Genomic DNA, 22,326 nt, shown 5'->3' with positions numbered 1-22,326 from the left:
ATTGGAACTCTCTTTTAGTTGCAATATATAGATAAATTTTCTTTTTTACAGCTATTCACCACTGGTATGGTGAGATTCTGTATAAGGGATATGCTTGGTGAGCCACAAAGAGCAGCATTGGTAAACTTTTTATGTTTATTGGAAGAGGCATATGGTTCCACTGTAGATATGGACAAATTTGACGATTTTGAGAAGCGGTGGCATCAGGGTTTATGCATGCTGGAAAGAGATTTTCCAGTTTCTCTCCAGGTTTGTTTTATTCATTTAAAATATTTAAATCATTTAAGTAACAATTGTTAGGAAAAAAAATACCTTGTAAGATTATGCTTGTTTTATCAAGTATTTGTTTTTTTTGCAAAAACAATCAATATTAGAATTAAATTCAAAGTCAATATTTCTCTCAAACAACACTTTTGGAATTATTGATATGTAAATTATTATATAATCCTTTCAATTTTGCATACCTTATAAACATTAAAGGAAGATATAATTAGCAAGATTTAAGTCAATGTATCTTAGGAATGTGTGCTCTAAGCTTTTTAAACATCAATTTGAAAAAAAAATAATATTTATGTATGTTATACCAAGGAAATAGATAAAGGAAGATGTGGTATGAGTGCCAATGAGACAACTCTCCAAGTAAAAAGCAAAAAGTAAACCATCATGGGTCAAGGTACAGCCTTCGACATGGAGCTTAGCCCACACCAAACAGCAAAAAAAGTGAAAAATTATTAAAAATGAATTTTTGTTTATCAGTCTAAAATTAAGGACATTAATTATGTGTATAACTGCTTTTACATGATAATACTTGCAATTTAAACATTTACATTTATATTTCAGACTTTCTACTTCCATCTTTTGCACCACTTGCCCCAGTATATAAGGATGTATGGTCCACCAAAGAACTTTTGGATGTTCCCGTATGAGAGGTTCAATCATACGTTGACAGAAGCAATCTCTAACAACCAACACCCAGAAGTCAGTGCTGTGAAAAAAATTGAGGTATGTTCGGGTTGTAACCCAATTTCTTTTTAATTGAATGTGAAGTGTGTAGCCAGCGTCATATAGTTTAAAGAAGTACAGCAGAATCGTAAAACAGGACTAGTAATAGAGCAATACACTGATACATAGTAGAACAAAACACATTTAAATAAGTGATGAGTTATAATTTTTGCTAAACGGCATTCAAATTTAGAATAAAAACAATTAATTTCAAATGATATAGCAACCTCATCAAAAAGGACTAAAAGTACAAAATGATTTTTAAGACAAAGAGGAACTAGAAATTTGTACCTGATTTGGTGTTAGGTCGGTGGTTTTGTTTTGCTAGAGTCCATCATTTTCGTATCTATTTAACAAATGTTTTTTGACAAAAGTGTCATATCAAATTTGGAAAGTGTTAAAAATATTTTGGCATTGAAATACTATAGTTCTACCTGTCTTCAAGTTTCATAATTTTTTTTTAATTTTTAGGTACAATGGTTACTCTCCATGTTGGAGCACAGTGGTTTTTTGGAACCACTGAAGAAGGCAGCAAAGTTTATAGAGAGCAGTCTATATCCTGGAAGACACAATCCAGTGACACGTCATGCCTCTCCAGAGGAATTAGTAGGCATACATGCCTACTTCAAGGAAAGATCTGTTTCCTCACTCATAACTACCTTCCACCATGCAAAAACACCAAAAGGTAGTTACCGGGATACATCCATCGAGAGTGACACACAAAAGGAAAGAGGGTCTATGGTGATGTTTAGTAACTGTATTGGATCCATTTCAATGTTCTTCAGTTGTAGTGGTGAAGATCTTGCCTTCATAAGCTGGCTAGGTTATCTTGATTATGATATTGGTTCTAGGTGTTATTTTGTTAAAGCTAGCATGAACTTTCCAAATTGTGTTGTACCTGTTAAAGATGTTTCAGCCCCACTGTTGTATGCTGAGGAAAATGGGGTCATTTGGATACCCAAACTTCCAGACTTGTAAATGACATGTATGCCTTGTGGGTTGACATTCGTCAGTTATTAATTCTAATATGTTGTTTTTGTTTATCATTTCTTTTGTGAATATTTAACAGATATATCATGTTAAGAAGGGGTATTTTTAAAAAATACAAGTCGAGAGATTGTTTAATTTCGTGAGCCGTAAGGCGAAGGAAATTCATTCTCAAGACTGGTATTTTTTGTAAATATTCCTCAAGAACATGCTATATCTTTTTAATTACACCGAATGTTAATGTTCAAAAACGCATTGATGATCATGACGTTACAAGCGTCCAGTCGGATAAAGTATTTTTTAAACCCAGAATTCTTACATAAGGTGTAATTATGTAATAAATGAACTGTATCACTTGTAAATATTTTAATATAAACTGAATTGTTTCATTTGTAAAAAGTTATATATCTTATACAGTTAAATTAACTTCTTTGTAGACCGCCCGAAAATTTGCAATTTGATCTTTTGATATTTAACTTATTATTAAATTTAGACATAAATAAAATATAAATATAAAATATTATTTTTTGTCATTTTGGTTCCATTCATGCTTAGAAAATAGTACTTTTTTGTTATTAAAATTTGTCCAAAAAGGCGGGACTAATTAATTATATAAGAATTTGTATTATGCTATATGTATACATGTAAATAATAAATGAAGCATGTTGTAAAAATTTACACGTTTTTGAGTTATACATCTTAGTTTATTGATCCTATTGTGGAAGTCACAGTAAGTTAATATCAGCAGTTCTTATTTCCTTGTCTGTGAATTCAGGCCCTGTTGAAATCAAAACCGGTTGATTGACTTCTGTTTTTTCCTAAGCTCTCTGGTTTCATGCACACAAAAATGTGATCTACCTGGTAAAGCCTTAAATTGGGTTAAACACCTTTAATCCATTTTATACTATTTAATTTGTGGCTTTTCAGCTGAATTTCAAGAAAATACCAACTTTTCACTGTGAATCATAACCACGGGATATAATAATCCTTTTTTGCAAACAATTATTCTTTGCCGGATTCTCTGTTTATTGTCTTTAAAAATCTTTTCTATTCAAATACCACCTGGGTACATGAGTTTTTCTTAGAAATGAACAGAGAACCATGTCAAGGGTAACCATGTCTGGTGGTGAAATAAATTAAGACCCAATTGAAGAACATTCTAACAGGAATGCATTTGCAATCATTCTTAAATGAAACACAAAAGGAAAGAGAGAAACAGAGTTTAAAATGATTGCTCCAAATTTTATTCTTTGCTCTATTTAGGTTTTGTTTAAATCCCCCATTCATGGCAGGACCTATTTCTGGACATTGCGATCGGTTGTTTTTAAGCTTGTGTTTTCGGAATTGGGATCCTGGAATTCATTTATTTTTTTATTTTTTCGGGGTATCCGGATTTAAATTACTTAAAATTCGGGACTTCAAGATTTCATGTTTTTAAGCCAAGGATTTCTGAATCAGGACCCCTCTGACCCCCCCCCCCCCTCATTCGTTGCAACTTTTGAAGATATTTACTTTTAATCATATACAGGAAAAAGAAACGCACATTAAAAAGCTTTTTAACTATAAATTCTTTGCTCGCCTGTTGGTTGGTTTTTCTCTTTTGAAATGTAAGAGGACAACCATTTGGTAAAGCTACCGGGTCATGCAAGAGTATTTTTTATAAGTTAACCAATAAGAGAGCTACCATTTAATTTTGAGAGGGGGTGCTAGGCTGAAAAATTGTGTCCTCTATTTTAACATGCCAATGTGGGGCGTCTGTTTGGCTATTCGGGATGTATCAATTCAAGTTTGCAGCCACTTCCGGTCATAATGGGGACGTTAAATCTGATGCTTCGTGTAATAGACAAAGTCCCACGCCATAGCACGTTAAGAACCCTTGCAATAACTCTTTGAGGAGTTCGTATGTGCAAGGCTAAATTTCTGTACCAATATATCCTCATTTTCCAGTTTTAGTCCAAATTTCCCGACCAGGATCCCGGGTTCCTCTACAATACCAATCTATTAAAATTGAGAGGGGAAATGGGGAATGTGTCAACTTGTCAAGAGACAACAACTCGACCAAGGATTTGTACAAATCTGTGACTCGACCATAGAGCAGAACCGCCGAAGGCCACCAATGGGTCTCAGTCGTCTCTCCGTATAAGCTTCCTTTATAAGGAACACCAAGGATTATCTCCAAGTAAAAGTACTATATACATATAAAAATATATGGTGTATATATTTTAAAAATTAATATCCAACGGTTAAAATACCGGGTCTTCATGATCAATGTAGCGCGAAACTCGCACTCGGAGGTGTCCTTCAGCTGTACATGTTCCCTAAACAAATATGTATACTAGTTCAGTGCTAATGGACGTCATACTAAACTCCGAATTATACACAGAAACTAAAATTAAAAATCATACAGACTAAACAAATGCCAGAGGCTCCTGACTTGGGACAGGCGCATAATTGCGGCGGGTTAAACATGTTTTTTAAGATCTAAACCCTCCCTCTATACCTCTAGCCAATGTAGAAAAAACATATGCGCAACAGTAAAACTTTGTTTAAGAGAAGTCTTGAGTTCGATGTCAGAATATGAAACAAAAGGAAATAAACAAGATGACAATAATACACAAATAACAACAAACTACACGCAGCTATTGTAATTGTTCCAAACTTGTTTTTGTCCTGAACATGCATGAAATATATGCAACTGAACGTACAGTAACCAACGATAAATCAATATGTCTTACTGACTGACTATTCTGTTCTGCATTTTTTTCATTATATTATCCTGACCCTTTTTCAACCTAAACCTTCATCCCGTTTTATTTATTTATTTATTTATTTATTTATTTATTTATTTATTTATTTATTTATTTATTTATTTATTGTTAAGTGTTCCCTCGGTACTTTTTTTACTCAACTCCTGTCCTGAATTTTTTTTGTCAAATTTCATTCTTGTACCGGCCCTTTAAATTAAAATGCTATTACTCTTATTTGCATCCTCATTACTGCTTATTTCTTTATACATGTAGAGCAAGACTTTAGTTAGCTTGCATGCTTTGTTAGTATATTATACTATTGTAATTGTGATAACTTCCAGTCAAACTAAAATATATAATATATACAGGGTTTAATATGCCTATTTGAATTATTTGAAGATGTCAATCTTATTTATAAACTTGAGTAAACTTTTATACAAACAGAGCAAGGAAACTTATCAAAGATGTAGTCTACATGCATTAGGAAATTAGCTCTAACACTTGAGAAAACCTGCAATGGAGCACACAAAAAAACATGTTTGATAACAATGACTCGTAATGACCACCACCCCACCCCCATTAAAACAGGAATGCTTAATTAACTATCTACACATGCTGGTTAAATATTCCGAACATTACATACATCAATAAAATATTGAATTGAATTGAATTGCGTTTTAGTATTCCGTATCATATCAGAAGTGACTGCTTATTTATCCTCCACAGCCCATCCTCCTCGGTATGATTTATGGGAAGACCTAAATGCATGGAATGTTTATTAGTACAATATTTCAATAAGGTTAATAAAACTTTTATTGCAATAATTGTTAATGTTGTATCTTAAATAAACAAATAGTTTCAACAAACTGAAATAAAACATAACAGGTGGGACGAGGAAAGTGTGATAAGTCCGACTTTGAAGTACGAAGTATTATATTGATTTGTTTCTTCATTTAGAATGAAATAGATGATAATGAATGTACAATACTGACGCGCATTTCAAATAATTATCGCGCTTTCCCCGATTTTAAGCATACCTGTAAAAACATATAAACCTGTAAAAAAAAACAAAAAAAAACGGATGATTTTATTTGTTCAACTGCTCAATGTTGTACATGTTCGATTGTTGTTGAAAACAGAATATACTTTTATAAAGGTAATTAATAATATACAAATTGCATATTTAAATAAACAAATATCCTGATAAGTTTCTTTTAAGTATATAAATTGTTGATTGCAATTAGTACAGAAAATAAATATTACTTTCCTTTAAATACGGAACTTATCTTTATAAATTTTCGATATTTTTTAGCTCACAAATTATTTAATATATTCTTTGTACTTTACTGCTAATAACAACATTTAACAAGGGATATAACTAAACTGTTTATTTTCTCAGTAATACGACATTAATTTTCTATACCAATTAGTGAATGTCATAGATATACAATACAATTAAACATACTTTTAAATCGGCATCTACTTACCCTTTTGTCATTTAATTATAACTAATTAAATGATAGTGAATTCATGTTATAAAATCTTAAAAAAATAAAAATGAAGAACAGTACTAACATATGTATGACAGTACGACTTAAATAGTTGCAGAGATTTTAAATAGATAATTATTTCCGTCTATCGATAACCGCCATATTTGACAAGCGTGTACAACATTGCGATCTATTTATAACCGTCGCTCACGCATCACTGGTTCTATCAATGAGTCACTCAATACACACCAGTTTTACTGGACAACTGGCTAATTCCCGGCGACACGGAAAATCTCCGCATGACTTGCATAATTTTCTGTGAACCAGCAAATTTACGAGGAATCTCTAATAATTCTCCGTTTTGCGCAGATTGGCCAAATTCACAGAATCGTGTCCAAAAATCGCGGTGATTTTCCAAATAGGTCTACCAGTGTGTCAATAGGGGTATGGATGTGTATTGGCTAAATTTGTAAAAGTGATTGCTTCAATCTTTCTGAATTTTGGATATATATTTGGACTAAGACAATACATTACACACACAAAAAATTTGACAAAAGTGCACGGTGCAATTTTTTTAATGATGCAAAAGGTTATAAAGAACTGATAGAGGAATTAATTGTGGTCTGTGGCCTAAGAGGTGCATTTCAGCAAATTTTGAATTTTTACTTTGGCATCTTTTCTGAATGATCTATTGGTATTTATTTGTCAAACTATATGAGAAGAAATCATTTTCACTTTCATTTGATAGAAATTTTGTGAAAAAGTCACTTTTCAGGTTAAATGCCTAAAATGTAGCTTTTTCACTTTTTTCACTATTTTTTCAAAAACAGCATGCTTAATTTCTCTCTGACAGTTTTTTTCTGATATCTATTTGTGTTTGTGGTATTTATTTCAGTTGTTTAACTTATTTGTGAACTCTGAACACAAAAAAAAGTAGATAAAAAAATAAAAAGAGTGCAAAATGTGCTGTTTTAATAGTCTAAGTCTAACGGTCAGTATACACAGCAGGTGAAATGTGAAGTTCTATGCACTTAAAAGTTGTATTCCAAAACAGATTGCACTGAACCTACATCAAAAACACTTATTACTGGTTGCTTAACCATTTCTGTTTCACAGACTACCTTTACTTTCTTCTGTTGGATAGCTAGTGGTTTAAATATTGGCCTTTTGAGGCTGAAATTTCATTCAGTTTTTAAACAGTAAAGTTAATAAACTTTGCATCAGACCATACTGTCTGCATATATAGTTGAAAGTGACAGTCTTGTTACATCCAGGCTCCATGTTTTATCCTATCTGAGCACAGATTTTAGCAAAAAGAAGTATATCTCCATCTCCCATATCATTTATATGCTTTTAAATATGCAAATGTGGGGAACGGCCTAAACTGGCAATCTGTTTTTTTAAGCATAACATTGCTAAAGACCATTTTATCCACATGTGTTATGCTATTTGAAACTTATATTTCCATTTAAAGTACATTTATAACCTGTTAAAGTTTGTTTGATAACTTAATAACTTCAGAAAATTGTGGTAAGTGAAAAATATTACATTTGATATAAGGCCTCACCCTAATTGAAAACCTCTATTTTTTGGCACAGGCTCATATAAAATTAACTTCTGGCCATTTTTCATAAGTCTGATACATGAAGTATGCTTGCTGTTGCTTTAAATAGATGTTAACTTATACATAGAGACATTAAAAAGTGTTAGTTTTGGTATCTTTTGTTTTTTAGAAGCTCAAATTTGATAGTTTCAATTGTTCTAATTCAACGCCACAATTCAGCACCCAAAGTTCAGATATAAAAAATGTCACATTTTTTTAATTTGGTATCATATGGCTTTGAAACTTTGTAACCTGTTTTATAATATACTAAGCTTGAATCATGCCAAGTTTTATTAGAATTGGTCAAGTTTTAGGCCCCTAATAGGCCCAAGACCACAATTAATGACCCCGCTTTTCGTTGTTCACGAATATAGTTCCTTTTGATTAGAGTGTATTTTTCCTTAATTTTTTTCTTTCCTTTCCTCACTCATTCCTTAAATCTTTTTGGGTGGAAATGAAAGAAGAGAGGTCAAATAAATTTTTGGATGTTGTATTTTAACTGATTTTGATATGGAATGAGTGATTAGGTCAAGTGCAAAAAGGTGATATTTACAGTTTTCGGAACTCTCTTGACTTGTCAATAGGGGTATGGATGTGTATTGGCTAAATTTGTAAAAGTGATTGCTTCAATCTTTCTGAATTTTGGATATATATTTGGACTAAGACAATACATTACACACACAAAAAATTTGACAAAAGTGCACGGTGCAATTTTTTTAATGATGCAAAAGGTTATAAAGAACTGATAGAGGAATTAATTGTGGTCTGTGGCCGTATGGCAGACTTATATAAACCCTGAAACCAAGTTTCAGAAATCCTTGTATTGTAGTTCCTGAGAAAAATGTGACAAAAATTTTCAACTTGGATATTGTTTGGTAAACAGGAAGTTGTCAAGTGATGATTCTGAAAATGCATCACACAGTATAGCAGACTTATATAAACATTGAAACCAAATTTCAGAAATCCTTGTATTGTAGTTGCAGACAAATTTTTAATGGACAGACGGACTGTCTGGCTGATGGACTGATGGGCGGACAGAGGGACAGACTGATGGACTGATGAAAGGACGGACTGACAGAGGTAAAACAGTTTTAAAAATTATAAACTTTAAGCATGTACAGTATCTAGTTAAAAGTCTTAAATTTATCTTATATACATTTTATAGTTAGACCATCTCTAACATCATACTTACAACAATTTATTGAAGTTCCTTGCTCCTTGGTCCCATATATACCTGATGTGTTGATAATCAAAGTACTTCAAATCACTCTCACTCTGAAATATAATTATATTACATTATAAGCAAGAAGATTGGTATAAAAAGAAATGAGACCACTAAAGTTTTCAAGCACAAAATATATGTTTACATATAAGAGTGAATGAATTCAATAATTACATTATCATGTTTAAACTTTTTAGAGAGTTTATATATTTCCCACCCTTTTTTAATTTGAATTTAAAACAAGCAAAATAATTCAATATCTATTCTTTCCTACATAAAAGCACAAGAGCAGTGCAATGCAGATCCTCTAATAATCTCACATAATTCAAATGACAATGCTGCCTTAAAACATTGTGTAATGCTAATAGCTTGGCCTTTGATCTTTGACATACATATCAAATGGAATGTATTTTCTCATCTATAAGAACCATTTAAATTCTTACAGGTAATATATAAATGTGTTAAAGCAATGTTGCTAAAGCGGTGTATTTGTTAGCATATTTGTCTTAATCGTAAATGAAATATATAAATATGGTAACAAAGTCACAGTAACAAGACAAGACAAGAGGTGATTATGATTACTGGTATGTACTCTGACTTGTCCCTTATTCCATATCACCAGGGTTTCACAAAGATGACTTACTTGACTTATATGCAATTTTGTTCAATATACAAGATGTAGCTAAACTAAACAAATCTCCAACACCAATATACTATCTAATAAACTATTTAATATACTACTGGATGTACAAAAGAAACCATTGGGGGATGATTAAATAAAGTTGTTGTTTTTTTTAGGGGATTAGGTTAAGACTGTCTCCACCACTTAATCAGTTACAGAGGTATACATTGTATTGAAGAAAGAACTTTGATATGAAAGCTTAAAAGTAAAAAATCTTTAAAGCGAAAGAAAGTAAACTACTTCTATCTCTACTATGTATTCAATTAAGGGGAATAATAAGCTGATATACATTTGCAGAATGAATTCTAGGAGGGGTTTTATAATTGGGAGACTTGATATAAACGTAATGTTACCATTACCTGTTTACAGTTAATAGTACTATAGTTGATCTAAAGGAAAGAAATTATATAATTGTAGGCTTTTAAAATAAAATTTATTTACTACTAAGCAGTAATAAAATGAGCAATGATAATAACAAAAAAATATTGTCAGAACAGATCACAGGGGCTTGTTGAGTGGGTCAGACAAGGTTTTACTGTCAATGGCAATTGCTATCCTATGGTGTTTTATAAATATAGGATAGCGACCTCCATTGACAGTAAAACCATGTCTGACCCACTCAACGAGCCCCTGTGAATAGATCAGCATGAACATTGTAATCAGTTTAATGAATTATTTCAAGCATTATATTTGGATGTTTATTTTGAATACCCAAAACTTTAAGTCTGTCTATTAATAAAAAAAAAAAAAATCTGGCTATCTGAAAACAACTCAAAAACATTTCAAAGCTTTACTATAGATACTGTCTTTTCTTCATAAACCCCAAATATTGATAATGCTTAGGAGGAAATGTAGGATGTCTAGTGTTTTACTCCTGTAAAGTATGATGCAGGCTCGACAAAAAACCACTTCTGATAGAAAATCAACAATATTTACTTCAACAAATGTGTCTATAACCATATTTTCTTATTTGAAGATGTCATATAAATATATAAAGTTAGAGGAAGCATAAATAAAAAGATTGTGCAACTGTAACATGACAACCAATGCATACACAGACTAATATAAAGGAGAATATCCATGGTATTAGAGAAGTTTTGAGACACAAAGATAATACATTCAAGATATTGTCTATTAGACATTTGTTAGCAATAATCTTGCTAATTGATATTATTCAGGGTGATATTAGTGATATAAAAAGCTTGTTGTCACAGCAAAAAGTATTTAGTAATCAAAAATAACAGGAGAAAAGTTGAGACAAAGTGATGTTAAATAATAATGATAAGAGAACAAGGGAGTTAACCCATGCAATGGATACAATTTCACTAGAGATCTAGACTACATTTTTTTTAACCTTAAAACTGGCGAAAGACTGGCTGTCAGAAAATTTATTATATTTAGCAATCCATGAACCAATAGGGCCACCTCCTTTCTAAAAAAAATATTTCATTAAGATTATTATTTATTTGTCATGTCTGTAAAAATACGGTTCCATTCATAGCAGATCTGTTTTGAAAACATGTACAACACTATGATTGCTAACTATGATTCCTGTTATACATCATGAAAATCTACAAACTGCATATGTGTCAATAAGTTAATTATTATCTTGGTATAAAAAAATTCTATCTTGAGAAAAAGCAGCAGAAAAATAAAAATAAAATATGAAAAAATAAAATTTGAAGGGTAGGTAACTCTTCAGGGTGACAAGATTTTTAAAAACATTCTCTGAACATGCTTTTAGTAAAATATTCAATATCCACACAGCTCCTTTTCTCAGTTGTAATTAATCCACAAGCATAAAAGTATTTATCAATATGTACATGTGAGTTGTTTTACATGGTCCACAAAGAGAACAAAATAAAGACTGCATTCATAACGTTATTATATGAGTAAGTTAGGAACCTGTTATTCAGGGGTTGCCATTGGTTGCTCACTGTTATATATTTATTTTTTCATTTATAGTTTTTTGTCAAAAAAAATCTGTATTTGTAGGGTTGACAATTGTCTTGCACAGAGGCAATTCTATAACTTATTATAGGTACGGGTTTTGCACATTGTTGAAGACTAAGTACAGTGTCCTATAGTTGTATAATTCCTAGTCCATAGCTCTCAGGAAGATAGTTGTCTCATTAAAAATCAAACCACTTCTTCTTATTTTCATATTTGCGTCTTATCAATTATGTAAAGAAAGAAAAACAAATATTTTCAGTAAAAGTATAAATAAATATTCCACGATTAAATGCATTTTTTATAAGTTTACCTGTCTTTTCTCCACCAATAATGCTTTATCACTACTTTCACTTGATTCTGAACTGGTATCATCTACAGGTGGCACTGGTTGGCTCAAACCAACATCGCTTGGTCTGTAATAATAACCATGAAAAAAGTGCTTTATAAATTTTGCAACAAATTTACCGTTTGGGGCTTCATGATGAGCCCAAGGATGTATAAATACAAAAACTCATGACTAACTATATAAACAATTGGACCTGAATATTAATAATAATAGAAAATTATCAAAAAAATGGCCAATAGTTGGCGAAAACTTAATGTGAATTATTAGGTATCTTTGCAAATCATGTAGAAAAAGACACATTTTCAGTATTTTTTTCTTTAAAGGGAAACTTCGCAAAAAAATCAAAAATTGATATTATGTTCATTCTGTATAAAAATGCTCAAATTCATATATTAAAGTTTTATTCTGCTAGATAAGAGATCACCATCGATTTTAAATTTAGAGTATCAATGCTCTGCGGTCGGCCATTTTGTCACCTTCTCCGATTTTCACCGCCGATATGTCTAAGGACCAAAACTACAGTAACCCGATGTAGTCGTAATTGCGTGTCGATATCTTGTCAATCGTACGGTTGTTTTATCCGACTAGTTTACTTAGTTGATACGGAAAATTTTCTTATCTTTTTTTTTTTGATAACGATGATCGACGTCATGATCTGTTATTTATAACAATAATGATAATAAATGGAATTAGTTGAAAAGTAAAAAATTCAAATCATAAATAAGTGTTCCGTGAAACTTGAATTGTTTTCGGAAATCTTATTAGTTCATAATTTTTTTATGTAATAAACTTTATTCAAATAAATTAGGATCTTCGTTCCACTGATCACCCGCATGGCTAAAGGTATTAATCCCAAAGGTATTGCAGGGGGTGTGAGGTGACACGTCCAGGTATTCAAGCGATTTCCTGTCGAGTTTGCAAATTCATCATCGTTTCACTTCTTAGGGTATTGATCAGTGTACACGGCCGATAACATATAACTTTCCATTTTGAACTATTAGGTGTATAATATGCATCTCTATCTTGCGTGTCCGAAAGTGGTGTACTAGTCATTACTAAACTCATACGCTTGTTTATGAATAGTATTTCTGGTGTAAAGAAAATTATTTATAAAAATATAAATAATACCTAAAAATAAACAACAGATTTGATGAAATAAAAATCTATATACATATTTTTTCCAAGGGTAAATTTGGTCAAATGTAATTTATACTCGTTGTCAATGGTGAAAGATAGATCGGACCATACCAGAAATATTGATTTAAAAAAATGTACGCACTTGTCGACCAGGCACCATTCGTATATACGCCTGGATAATAATTTACTGAACCATAGCGCAAATTCAAATATATATATGTATACATTGTACATAAGAAAGAAACATACATTTTGTGTAAATTGGGGTAAAAGTTTTGTTAATAGACTAGTCGACGTATGCCAACAGTATGTAATCATCAAATGTCGAAAGGTTATTGTATACCAAAAGAAGAAGAAGAATTGAAATATTTTGATGAGAACATTAATTCCTAAATAGGTGATTAAAGATAACTTTGGATGGACTAAATTATATAATTGCAATTGTTAATGATCTGTTTGAAATATTTAAGGCTGCCGATCCTAATCTAAAATAGTTAAATTTTTAGTTCATACACTCGTGATTAGAAGGCTATTTTTATTTATGAATTTATACTTCAATTAAAATATTTAAATATTTTATCGTTATTGAATTAATCAAAAGTCATAATTCATTTAAAAGTAATCTTATCATGCTTATGCAAAATATAAAAATATACAACAGCTATCCAGTTAGTGTGTGACCTTATTATTCCCGTTAATTAATTTTAATAATTTTTTCTACATTTCTGTGTCTAAACTTTGACTGACTCCCGTTTACATTTCATACGAATTGTTGTTCACACCTGCAATGCCAGTAATTCGTGACGCCTAGATTTCACTGAATGAGGATCAAAGGATTAGAATTACATAATGCTAATCTTTTGATTACCTTGAGTTAACCTACGCATTCAACATTCTTTAGGTGTCACAAAACAATACACATTTTATTTCCACCGTACAAGCAAGTGAAAATGTTTGATGGAATGAAGCAAAAAGGTCAGAATACAAACATGTATTTTTAATACACTATTGATCATTTCAATTTTATATGTTTGTTTAAAGTATTTGTAGAAAAAAAATCATAAAAATGTTCTATTGTATGAATTAATTTTATTATTAAAATTCGTTTTATAAATATCGACACGATCTAATTTTAAAAGTTGCATGGCTATCACTTATTTTTCGTTGGTAATAATAGCTACATCAAAAGTCGTCGATGTGCTTTAAATCGCGTTGTTAGATGGTTAACGAACAAGACTTAAATGAGATATTTTCACTCCCGGCATGCATCAAAGACTTAAACTACGTCACATAAGTCAGGAAGTTTCAAGAAATAAAATTAAAAATTCCCAATTTTCTTCTTTATTAGATTTCATATCAAAATAAAACTTGGTAAATATGTTTTTTATGGTATTATGAACATAATAAGATGAAAAGTGAAAAATCGCGAATTATCCCTTAACACTTTCACTACTGAATTTATTTTTTCCGCGGGTTTCTGTGGCCGAGGCAAATTTGCACGCTCAGATTCCCCAGCCTGAATTAATTTCGTGACCGGTGCCTCAAGAAAAGTTGCAAATTGAAAAACGTGCTCTAACTCGAGAACGCAGTCTCAGATCGCCTAAACAACTGATACAGAAGTTCAAAAGGCTGCTCTGTAAAAGATTTTCCAAGTGAATTAAAATTAAAACAAAGAATAATGTCTTTACAATGCTTGAAAGATCGGTTTTTGTTACCTTGTTAGCTCAATGTTGCCAAAATGTCGACATTCGGATGTACTTGTTTACGTTAAAAATGTGTTTAAACGGATAATATTCAGCAAATCATTATTACCGAGTCTTCTTATTTATCTTATCACTCGTTTTTGTCATTTAAACATCGTCTATAGCAAAACCGAAGCTTTTTATCTCTCATAAATTGACCGTTTGACTTTTCGTTTCCGACCGCCATTTGTATTGATGAAAAGACAACTCTGTCAATCGACGAACGACTACTCGTTTTCAAAGTGATAGATCAGTTTTACGATCATTTACGGATACCTTGTTGATATTGAAAACACTGGTATTAAAGAGTGTTTTTAAACAAACAAGATATGTTTGTTGTTTCATTTTCCCTGGTAAACATTACAATAATTTATAAAAAAAAAATTAAAAAAAATCTGCTGAAAAAAAATATTTTTAGTGCAATCAGACATATATACGTCTCTGGTTCAATTAGTACATGCTGCCTATTTTAGAAGAATAAAAAAGCAGAATATAGTTGGTCATGATCTTTTTAAAAGTAGATAAAACAAAATAGATTAATTAATTTACCAGGGTCAACCATTATAATATATACAAGTACTTTTGTAGTTGGTCTTTTTTTCAAAGGTTTGGTGTTTTTTCAACTTCCTCTATTACCAATATGCAACAGCTTTGTTCTAGATTTTCTGATTGTGTAATTTGAAAAACCTTAAATCACTGAGTATATACAATATATTAAATTACTATTTGAATTATGATAGATACTTTAGAATAGTTATCATATATATATATATACATTGTAAGCATGTGAAGAATAATCACTTACACAATGGATTTCTTTACACATGTCTGTCATATGTTTCATCCTTTCTTGATAATTCAGTGCAGTTTCATTTTTCACATATCAAGTCACAAAACTTAAGATTTTGATAAAAAATTAAGCAATATCTTCCCATTTATATAATCAGTATTACAATTAACTAAGAGAATTTGATAACTAAATCATGAACTTTCAACAATAAAATTTTAATAAACAACAAGAACAAATTAAATACAGTAAACTTGACTTTTCTCTTTATTGTTCCAGTTTGAAGGCATGTGTGTGAACTTATGTCTAGTAATGGCCTTCCCCTGCTTACCCCAGCACAAAATATCTATTTATCAATCCTTTTTACCAGCAAACAAGACAACTGAAGAAATTTTAGGTTGGATGAATGGTAAATAATAATTATGTAGGCATTACAAATTTAACTACATGTATCCCAAGTAAAATGAAACATACTTTTTTGAGCCCTTGCAAGGTTTTTTGATAATAACAATAATTAATACTAGATGTATTGGTCAGACACCCCTGTTTAAAGTGTAGTCAACAATGGCAAAGAGGTAGTTTAACCTCTTGCAAACTGGTCAACATTTATTACTCATTTAACTTGACCAATATATATATTAAATCAACAAGACATTTGTTTTGATCTTTAGAGTTTCAACCAATGAAACAACAGGTTTAATATTACAGAAAGGATCAACATTTTGTTCACTTAATCAAGCTTCATTTACCATGATGGTCAGAGAAATGAAGGTACCATAAAATATGGGTATACCTAGCTGTCCCTAATCATTGTACAAGAAAATATTGAAGTGACCATTATTGGATCTGTTAACCAATATAACTTAGTACTGGTATGCAAGACCAAGAAATGCTTTCATTTCTGATTTGTAGCTCCAAGGCATTTTTTTGTCATTTGGCCTTTGTCTTTGTAGTGAATATGAAAATAGGGAGATGAGGTATGATTGGCAATAAGACAACTATACAACAAAGTTAAAATACAGTGGATGTAAGCAATTAAAGGCAACCATATGGCCTTCATCAATGAGAAAAAATCCATAATGTAACTGAAGTCGGCTATAAAAGGCCCGCCAGATATGAGAAATATTAAACAATTCGACCAAGAAACTAACTGTCTATATATATAGCTACATGTACTTGATTACAAAACAATTTAATAATCTAAAATGAAAATGACAGAAGTGAACCAACAACAACCAGTGAACTACATGCTCCTAACTTGGGACAGGCACATAATGAGTGTGCCAGGGTTAAACGTTTTTGTGAGCGGTCAACCTTTCCCCCTTATCTGGGATAATGTCATAACAGCACCTATAAATATCAGGGGAAAGCTTAAAGTTATCAGTTTTGTTAATTTAGAATGCATTCAAGAAAAGGATTGTCCATATAAAGTTGCCTGAAATCTGACACCTCCTTTTCAGCACCCATGACATGACTTAGCTCAGTATTCCCACAAGGAGCAAATATTATGTGAAGACCTTTTTCAACACTACTAATCTCATTGGTTGTGCCACCAATCACCACCATCTCCTCACCAATTAATATTAACCTCCTGCTCCCCTTTGGCTTTCTCATTTATATTTGACTCACTATAGCCCTCACTATCATCTTTCCCCTGCTAATTCTGAACCTTTCCCCATAAAGTAAGACCTCTTGTCCGGCATTTATAATTACATCATTTTCACTGAACCTGCAAATTTTAGTTTCGTCTGATATCATTTTCACACTGCAATACTAGCAGACGAAGTTTCACTTCCTAAACTACTTTCCATTTCGTTCATTGTTCTCCCGTACATTCACAGCCCTATCCGCTTATTTCACCCGATACTAAATCAAAGTGTATGTGTCACCCGAGTACCAGCATTTCAAAGCCATATCTCTGTTCCCTCGAAATCGAGAATTGTTTTTGTACCAAAGCCATGAACGCGAAAAACTTACTTGTCTAGTTCCGATTTTTGGGGGGAATCAAAGGCTTTAAAAAGATCGCCATCATATGTATTTAAGATATATTGAATCATTTATTTTATTATATATTTAAAACTACCTAAGAATTATAAAGGGCTTCATCAAAACACAGAAAACAGCTGTACTTCCACTCCTCGTTATCGAGAGGAGCCATTCTGTTCTGTTTGAGAAAATCCCTCCTTCAAAGGAGCACTTCGCACAATGACGAATAATGTTTATATAAATATCTAAAAAAAAGACATACTACGTACGCCTCGTGAGATGAGTGTTGGTACCGTCAAAGACCCTTACGCTTGCTTGGCGGAAGGTTTTTAATAATTTGAGTTCGTAGTCCATGTAGAGCAAAGCAAAGCTTCCTTGTGATGTATTCTACAGTGTAGCAGATATCCATGCATTTACATTTACAACCACAAGCACAAATAAAGCTACTAGGGTCTAATATAAAGTTAGTGTCTAGTGTGATGTTACTATGGATACTACATTTCATGCACACATCAATACTACCAATAAAATTATCTAATTCTTGTAGATAAGGTGAACGGATTTCATGCAGAGCTGGACATTCCATAAGGAAATGATCGATCGTTTCTGGCTTACCCTTGCATAATAGGCATGTTGGATCAACTGTGTTTTGGTTGAAGGCAGCTTTGTTGCTTTGTAAGTAGTAAGTACCTGTCAATAGTTTCAACTTCGTCGGTAATCTACTAATATCTTGAGAAGAGGTATTTACGCTGGCTAAGCTTGGATGTGGCCTATTCCATAGCAGATTATTGGTGGATAAGAAGCGAAGCGATGAGTATAGACGAGCAGAAGATGTGGTTTGAGCTTTATAATAATTGTCCACAGCCTTTTTTACTATTGATTTCCAACGCTCCTTGCTGTATGGGTTATCAAGAATATCCTGTGCTGATGGGAGGTCATAAATAGCAAGGAGATTTCGAAGCTTTCCAAACCAGCTAGAAGAGGAAAATCCAACTAATGCAAGTTGTCTTGTCGCAAGATCCTTTTCCACGGATGTATCCATACTGCAGATCTTATTGAAGGTGTTGATAGCTGATTTGTGAATTGTCCCAATAATAGGAGTGACTCCTGCAAGTGTATATATTGCAACGTCTGCTGTATTTGTTGGCATGGACAGAATTTGCTTTAATGATTTGCGATAAAATACTTCTATATTTTCTAGTTGTTTCTTATCTGGGAGGAGAATTTCTAAGCCGTATGTTAACACCGGTAGAACGTATGTATGAAATATATGAAGACTTGTTGTAGGGTTAAGTCCATTTTTGCCATGGAGTCCAGCACCCATCAGGCTATACATACTTCTTCTTGCTTTCGATATGTTTTCATTTATGTGAGAGGTGATGGTCTTTTTAAAGTTAGCATTATGTTTAATTCCCAGGTGTACCGCTGAGTCTGGTTGAATAATTGCCTGCTCATTAATTGAGAAGTCTTGGAGAGAACTGGCTCTACTGTTACTGCCTATGTTTTTTAAGACAACGCTCTTAGTAGGTTGAAGAACATATTTTTCGTGTTTACTGTAATTTTCCACCGTTGAGATCATTACTTGGAGTTCTGTTGGCGAGTTTGCTACCAAGGCAATATCATCGGCACATGTTGGCGCTCCACAGTAGATGTCTCCAATATATTTTCCTAACCCGTTGTCCTCTAGTTGGTCAAGTACATCATTCACATAAAGTTTGTACAGTTCAGTACTTAAAATTCCACCCTGTCTAACTCCTTGTTGTATAAGGAATGGTTCCGAGGTAAGACCGTCCCATTTGATAGAAGTAAGTGCATTAGTACTTAGCTGTCGTATTAGTAGCCAGAGTGTACCTCCTACACCTGACAGAAATAGTTTTCGGTACAAGCTGTTATGGTTCACAACATCAAAAGCGGACTTTGCGTCCAGAAGAGCTATAAAAATTGATGTTTTTTGATCGAGAGATTCCAAAATAGATTCTAGAAGAATAAGGGCACTGTAGAGCGGGGAGACTGTCGGAGTAAATCCCCTTTGAAGCCTGTTTTGTAGAATTTTGATGAAGTCCCTGATAAGATCACGGAGTAGACATTCTAAAATTTTCCCTATAACTGGTAGAACCGTAATTCCACGGTAATTTTTTGCTTCAGATAGTATGCCTTTGTTTTTGAAGATTGGAGTAAGTATACCTAATTTCAGGGAATCCGGTACTGATGCTGTTGAACATATATGATTGATTATTGCTGTAACTGCCTTAATTAATGTATCTCCTCCAAATTTTATATGCTCTACCGTGATGCCGTAAATATCTGGAGCTTTTTTGGTATTAAGTTTGCCGATTGCTTGACAAATTTCCTCTTCTGTAAAAATAATTGGGGAGGCGTTGTGTTTGCAGATTTCTTCGATAACGTCAATATCAAATTCTCTATCTGTATATTCCACATTTTCGTTTGACATTTGTGGTGTTGCAAGTTGTTTAAAGTGTTTGTTCCACCCTTGAAGAATGTCGTCCTTTGACGAGTGAATTTCTCCTTGTACATTAAGCTCAGATAATATGGTTTTTCCTGATTTTCTTTGCGCATTTACTAGTTTATGGAACATTTTACTGTCACTACGTTGTGCCGTCATAATGGCTTGCATAGATTCATCCCTTTGTTTGGCAATCTCCTGCCGCCTAGCTCTGCGAAGTGCCTTTTTAGTTTTCTTGCGCTTTTGCATTGTTTCTCCATCAACAGGTTTATCCTCTTGTCTCCATTGATAAAGTGCCTTTTTGTTTTCTATAAGTGCCAGACCAATTTCATCATTCCAAATGTGTTTGTTTCTTTGTTTTGAGGGCTTCTTTATAGTAACAACAGAATCTTGTGATTGTTTAATGATGTCCAACAGCTTTTCAATGGCTAAAGGATCAGAAGTATAATCAATTGGATTACGATCAAGTCTATTTGTTAACTCAGCCTCATACTTTGAAATGTCGATTTTATCCCAGTTGACTTTTTGTGGTTTGATTGGTTGATCACTTTGATGTTTAAGCTTTAGTTCCATTTCAATTTCTGTCAAAAGTGGGTAATGATCAGATGTATTATTATGAAGCATATCTAGTCGTATTGTATTATAGACTTGAGCATTGATGGAATCATGAGTTAGGATGTAGTCAATAGAAGAAGACTCGTGACCGTTTGGATGAATAAAAGTGAGTGGCATAGATCTGAATTTCAGATTTGATGTTTCAATAAATTCTTTCAACCACAATTGTCTGGCTGATGTTGTGGAGCCATTTATTAAGTCACAGTTTAGGTCACCGCATAGAATGGGGGTGTATTTACCCGAGTATTTTACTATTATTTCATGAAGTTGGTCAAGGCAGTCTTTAAATTCTTCATTTGCATGTTTAGTACCACGACATGGCATATAGGCACAAATTAAAAGTATTGGCCTCGGGTTTACATTCAGTTTAATGCAGACGATTCTTTCTGAGCCATCATCTACTTTTTCGACAATATGATTGAGGCTATCCTTCCACATGATAGCAACTCCTCCGTAACCTCTCGGTTTTTGTATAGGTGGTATTGGGTTATTATCATCTACAGATTTAATTGTCCAGGAGACATTCTTAAAAAGAGTTCCCATATTTTCCTGCTCAAATTTAAAAAGCCAGTGTTCTTGAATACAAATAAAATCAGTAAAATCTAAAATATCATTTATACAGTCCTGAGAATTATATACATTTTTACAGTTAAAAGTTGATATCCTTATCAGATCGGAGGAGGTTTCTGTTAAGTTATCCTTTGATTCTGACCGCCCTTTGCTAAAAAAGACCTGTTCTGTTCAGTTGTTTCTTGCGTATGTACATCACCTGGCAGGATTTCTTGTTGTGTGTCCTCAAGATCAGAAGAATCTGAAGTATCAACAACTTCAATGGTGGTCATTGCTTCAGTAATTGAATCTTTGCTGAAGTCTACAATTTGTTTTTTTCCTATTTCAGTACTGTCAGCACCAGTGTCAGTTAACAGATTGTCTAATTTAGATACTCCAGGTTGAGCAACAGGCTCATCTGGAATCTCAATTGTTTCAGTGGTATTTGGTTGTTTTAGTTCAGGCTGACAAACCTTAATTTCATTGTTAGGTACTACTTCAGTTCTGCAAGCTTGTAGAGTATTTAACCTGTTCTGGTTGTTATTGTAATTATATTTTATTTGTGCTCCTTCGAAATGGGATACAGGTTTAAATTTTGGATCAGCTACACCCATTGGCTGTTGTCCAGCGTATGACGGTGGTGGTATGTTCATTGCCTGAGGAGGTAAACCATAAGGAAGATTTCCTGGTGCATATATTTGTTGTGCTGGGTTGTAAAGATGTTGCATGCCTACACTCGTTGGAGTAGGGAGTCGGTGGAACTGTGGATTAAACGTTGAGAATGGAGGATTGTACATTGCGAATGCTGGATGATTTGGAATAAAATGAGGATTTTGATATGGTTGATATTGTTGGTAAGATTTCTGATGTTCAAAAGCCATTTCTAAGTTTTTAAGTCTATTTTGGATAGATTGTAATTCCATATCCTGCATCTGTCTGTATAAAGTTCTAGTATTTTCTATATGTGCTATTCTATCTTTTAACAAATTATTTTCCAAAGATGAAATATGAGAT

The 22,326-nt window shown here is 32.6% G+C and overlaps 1 protein-coding gene across 1 annotated transcript in view; it reads right to left on the bottom strand.

Moving 5' to 3' along the window:
* LOC134693259 (polyamine-transporting ATPase 13A3-like) overlaps positions 1–22,326 on the bottom strand; it is a 111,464-nt gene that overhangs the window by 76,914 nt on the left and 12,224 nt on the right. Inside the window, exons 5-7 of the mRNA XM_063554005.1 lie at positions 11,997–12,099; positions 11,088–11,165; positions 9,022–9,104 (exon numbers count right to left, since the gene is read on the bottom strand). Of these exons, the coding sequence (XP_063410075.1) occupies positions 9,022–9,104; positions 11,088–11,165; positions 11,997–12,099 (264 nt within the window). The remainder of the gene's footprint in view (positions 1–9,021; positions 9,105–11,087; positions 11,166–11,996; positions 12,100–22,326) is intronic.

The sequence above is a fragment of the Mytilus trossulus genome, chromosome 12 (genome assembly GCF_036588685.1).
Source record: "Mytilus trossulus isolate FHL-02 chromosome 12, PNRI_Mtr1.1.1.hap1, whole genome shotgun sequence".
Taxonomy (NCBI): Eukaryota; Metazoa; Mollusca; class Bivalvia; order Mytilida; family Mytilidae; genus Mytilus; species Mytilus trossulus.
The sequence above is the reverse complement of the archived record's forward strand: the minus strand, read 5'-3'. Positions and strand labels throughout refer to the sequence as shown.